This window comes from Opisthorchis viverrini (assembly GCF_000715545.1).
Source record: "Opisthorchis viverrini unplaced genomic scaffold opera_v5_298, whole genome shotgun sequence".
Lineage (NCBI taxonomy): Eukaryota > Metazoa > Platyhelminthes > Trematoda > Opisthorchiida > Opisthorchiidae > Opisthorchis > Opisthorchis viverrini.
Genome location: NW_008751950.1, coordinates 635,949 through 640,981, shown reverse-complemented (window position 1 = coordinate 640,981; position 5,033 = coordinate 635,949). Strand labels below are relative to the sequence as shown.

The 5,033-nt window shown below is 44.7% G+C and overlaps 1 protein-coding gene across 1 annotated transcript in view; it reads right to left on the bottom strand.

Annotated features, from left to right (window-relative positions):
* Positions 1-1,410: 1,410 nt before the first annotated feature.
* T265_14922 (hypothetical protein) overlaps positions 1,411-5,033 on the bottom strand; it is a gene marked incomplete at both ends in the record, with an annotated part of 12,643 nt that continues 9,020 nt past the window's right edge. The window contains one exon of the mRNA XM_009175798.1: positions 1,411-1,589. Coding sequence (XP_009174062.1) covers positions 1,411-1,589 — 179 coding nt within the window. The remainder of the gene's footprint in view (positions 1,590-5,033) is intronic.

Below are 5,033 nucleotides of genomic sequence, written 5' to 3'. Positions count from 1 at the left end.
GTTCTGTATTCCAATGAGTTTGCTTCTTGAACCTCGGAGATGTTCCGACACTTTACACCAAATGATTGAAAGCCCAGTGCACTACGAAAAACTTGTGAGGGGTGAACAGTGGATAATTTATGTCTGGTTACGTCACCCCGACATACTTCGTCGGTGTTCTGTCTATGTGCGGACGTGCATGCACCTGTGTCATCACGAATTAAAAAAAGTCAAATTGAAAAGCAGTCGAAACTAATTCCGGGTTTGTTGCCAAATTCGACACCTTCAGACGAACCTTGTGTCAGGTAATACAGTCGAGACGGTAAAGCCAACAGCCTGCATGCAGATTCTGTGGCATGGAACCGCAGTTCACTGACGCAACTTGTTTGAATGGCACGGTCTATCGAACTGTCACAGCCTTTGGGTTTTAAGTAAATCTCTCCCGTGAACAGTGTGCCCAAGTAACAAACAGAGGAAAGGCGAGTCAAAAGACGGTTTCTTTATGGCTGGAGTTTGATAAAAACGGTATTTATCTTTTGGTTCTTGTGACCATTTAAACTATGGTATGCCCCCCAAGAGATAAATTATGAAAACAAGAACAGCGTCCAACCATTTTGAGCGCACTTGAGCTGGTTGTGCCTAATGGATAGCGGTTGAGATAGTCGAGCTCGATAGCCAAACGTTCACTTGCGTCATCTGACGCAATTCAGTCAGTTTCGATTATTCAACTCTAGACGAAGGTCATTTGTGGTGACTGAAACTTTCAAAATAAAATTTGCCTGCTTTACGTCCCCATACAACACCCGAACTACCTTCGTGAAACCCATCATTTCAGTAGTCTTAATTCAAGTAGTCAGCTCCGCAAACGTTTAGTATGGCGGTACAAATCTTAGATAGGCGCTGTCTAGGTCACGATTCTGTTGTGCAAAAGTACCTAGAAATCAACCGGGTTGTTTGAATGGATATGGATATAAATGACCGATTTTTTGGTTAAACCGGTTTCCCCAACCGTCACTCAAGTTGATGAGACGTCCATTTCTGTCTGGCGCTAGAAGATTGGCAAGTAAACAACGGCCAGAACACTCCCAAAACGTCTTAACGAATCATGCAGGGCGAATCTAAGTGGTACCAGTCGAATGGTGGCGATATGTAAGCCGAATTTCACTCACAGCCCCAGGACAAGACAAGTTGACGGCCCCTCCATGGGGCAGGGGAGTGCAAAGTTCAGACTTCCTTTCGTATCTGTGCTTACATTTAACACTCACAAGCGAGATGGTCCCTGTAATGAACATCCTAGCCGAAGCTTCCTTGCCGGTTACTTTAGGGTGAGTAAAGATGCATCAGTTTATCTGTTACGGAGCACAGCTCTGTATAAGCTTTCAGCAGCGTGACGTGTGCATTAATATACGTGCTTCTCGCCCAGGCTGACCCTCGATCAAGATTGTTTGTTCCGTTGAACGATTCCATTGGCTGATCTTTTATCCTCTGTCCTGATTGGTCGTTGCTAGCATGAGCACGGCCTTCCCTGCTTTCATCCTCTGGAGTGACGTGGATTGACTTTTTCGAGGTTCCACTCTGAGACTGTTGTTGGTACGACTCAGAAATCCAATCTGGGAGATATAAAAGTCTTGGTAAGCAAAGACACGCTCACGGAATGGGATTTCTGGAAGCATGGCATTTCATGGCGGATTAGACCAACCGACGCGTTGAATTAGGTCCATGCACTATTATGTGAAAAGGGCCAATCTCCCAACTGAAAATCCGAACAAAACCGACCACCGGAGTAAAAAACAAGCAATAAGAAATCCCTCGGAACCAAGAAGAGTCACAAAGTGGAACCCAGAGGGCTCGGAAAGAGTGGCNCACCGAACCGACCGTAGGACAAGAGCGCAGAACGCCGAGCTTAAAAGTCACGCAGGCACCGACTAAACCGGACAGAGTATTACGAACCAATCAATGGAACCTCCCAACCGAACGACCTATCATGATCGAAGGTCACTTCCGGCGAGAACCACGTATATCAAAACAAACGAAACAATAGTCAGCGCACAATAATAGACCAATTTCTACACTCCACTCCGATTCTTAACAACGTAGTGATGCAGTCACTTTGGCTGGTTACCAAACATTTGCTATCGAATTGCTTAGGTCAGTGGACAAGCCAACTATCGTCAGCGTATCGTACTCAAGTCACCTTATGTGATTGTCGCTCCGCCTTCCAAGTTTGAGTTTCCATCTTTTGTCACAACAAGCACCACCATGTGACATCTGGTGTAAAGAAGTACTAAGGGGTGTAGGAGGTCGGTATTCTAAATTGTCTCCACGACGCACGGGACACAGCCCACTTAGACGCAAATTTTGGACTGTCTGTTTTTCCACAACAGTCAGTGGGATTCATTTCAACCTACTAGATCTTCACCACCTTTACTTGTGGTGTATTCTGAATATGCTTAGGGTTCTGTGTTTGGTAGCGCAGTCAATTAAATCAATTGCTTCTAGTCTCAGCCCTTTATAAATCATACATTTCATATAATACTGATTCCTATCATAGTCTGTTGCACCCTCTCGATCTTGCATGCGTGCTCTGTTGACGACGAGAAGGCTCCGACACGTCATTTGAGCAAATGATTCCAGTAAAGTATGTTGATATCGAAATGTAGGTGAGGACTTCGTGTGGGTTACGCCCAGGGCCAACAAATTTCAAAAGATTGTTCAAAGGGGTTATACGCTTCTTCTGAACCTGGCAGTATGTTGATATCGAAATGTAGGTGAGGAGTTCGTGTGGGTTACGCTCAGGGTCAACAAACTTCAAAAGATTGTTCAAGGGGGGATACGCTTCTTCTGAACCTGGTTGTGTTCAGTTACTCTCAGCCTGTGTTTTCGTATGTTCCTGTTAGGCGGAACCCCACACGGATCCCCCTTTACCACTCACAGTCAGCTGCTGCTACGGCCGAGAAGTCCACCCCAAGCAAGTTTGGCCAAGAATTGGAGACGCTTGCCGGTCCGTCATCAAGCCGAGATCTGATTGGTCGAAAGTCTGGACCCAACAGCCAATCATGACCCAGGATTGGCAGAATGCCGGTTGCCAATGGCGCATCCGGAGCGCGTTATTGCCGCCTAGGCTATATATATGAAGCGCTGTACAAGCGTTCCTGACTTCGTTTTGGGCGTTAATATACCTTGTGCACCTCTGGTGATTGTTTTGACGTGACCGCTAGCTTGGGTGGCTTAGACCGAGAACTAAGCCGAGAAAAATACCGTTACAACAGTCCCATAGGTCAGACATCAAACGCGGGTTAAGAATTCGATGCAATTCTCACACGCTCATATGGACTCAAACTCGGACCCACCAGACTTTATGTATACGTTGTGTACGTGATTAATCCACATTTCAGACGAAATCATGTAAACAGCCTTTCACACGATCGTTCCAGATGTAGTTTGGCTTTGACCTACATCAGGGTAAATCAGTTACTAAACCTTAGGTTGCCTGGGTTATGGTGATTCGGTTACAGAGTGATGCACATACTACTGACAACACGTGCCAGTAATATCCGGTCAAATAAGTTTAAAGCACCGCTGTTGCCTGTGATGGATGTCTGATTTGGAAATTATTGAACCCTTTTGTAATATTTGTTGATTTGTTGTCTCGGTAACTGGCTTTCTCAAATCTCTGTGCAACTGAGGTCTATACTTCCTTGTCTGATAGCCTGTAACTGCCTATTTTATGTGCGTCGGTAACTCCGCACTCGAGGTTGATTTTTATTCCACTGGTATCCATACCAAAATTTATCGGGCATTAATTTGTTCAACTTAAATTTCAGTCAAGTAATCACTGGGTCAATGTCCCCACCGGAAGCGGTGAATTTGTTGTCCACTTGGTCTCCCTAATTGAACTGTGTTGCTTCAGTTACCATCGACTTGTCTTAGCAATGCGGCTGGATTCGGTATCTGTCGTATGCAACTTGTCATCAGCTCTCGTGACCAATCACCACGTGACCGGAAGCGAGTCACAACGGAGTTTACTAGTGACACATGAATGTCTCTACGCCAATGTTGATTGCAACATACTCAAGACAGCTCTTGAGGAATCTGCTTGTATGTGGATGACTCAAATGTAAAATTCGGGTTTCCAAAGCGGAACTGACCTAATTATTATTGGTAGATGACGAAGAAGGAAGAGTAAATATGTTGAGGTGCCCCCCCCCAAAAAAAAAACACGGATAAACAAAATTCAAGCTGGTTCAAGTTTTAAATGAAAGTATTTACAGCATGTTTGCATTGTTTTCCACCCAATATCATTTTTGACAGCACTGCAACAGTCCCAGTTCATTTTGAGAACTTCCGGCTACCGTGTAGCAGTTGGAGAATTGTGACCAGACCAAGCTTACCACGACGGACCTGAGCACTGGACATATGACCACGATCGGACTAAAACCCGGCCATATTCTGGTTCGCGTTTATTAAGCTAACCTGCCCACCCACAAGTCACACCTTTACTGAGGACAGGAATAGAACAGACACCATTCCGTATGCGGAAAAGAACACGTCTCTGATATGATTTGTAGTACCTACTCACTGAACTCAAGTGGAGTTCATTTTGTTCACCCACTGCAAGACTCAAACGGAAGATGCCAGTTTAACACCAACCGAACAAGCGTAGCTATACTACTTTAAGTAGTCAGCTATAAGGGATGGTGTTTATTAGATCGATGATTCTATTCGACGCTGGATCATCCGTGCTTACACACACATTTCCCTCAGTGCTATGATGTGAAAAGAACATCTTCGCTAGTACCGACTACCCGGTTCGACTTGTACGGAACATCAGGTAAGAAATGCGTAAATATCAGCTTGCTTACAGAAGAAGCATCATAGAAATTGAGAAAAAAGCTGTGGAGATGATCTGTAATTCAATAAACTACCCAACTAGTGTAATCATATCAGTCCTCCTAAGTGTGCTAGTATATTTTACTGGCAGTTTCTGTTGTACGTCGCTTTCAAAATGTTCACCTAGGGCACATCATCATCTCATCATCATCATCATCATCATC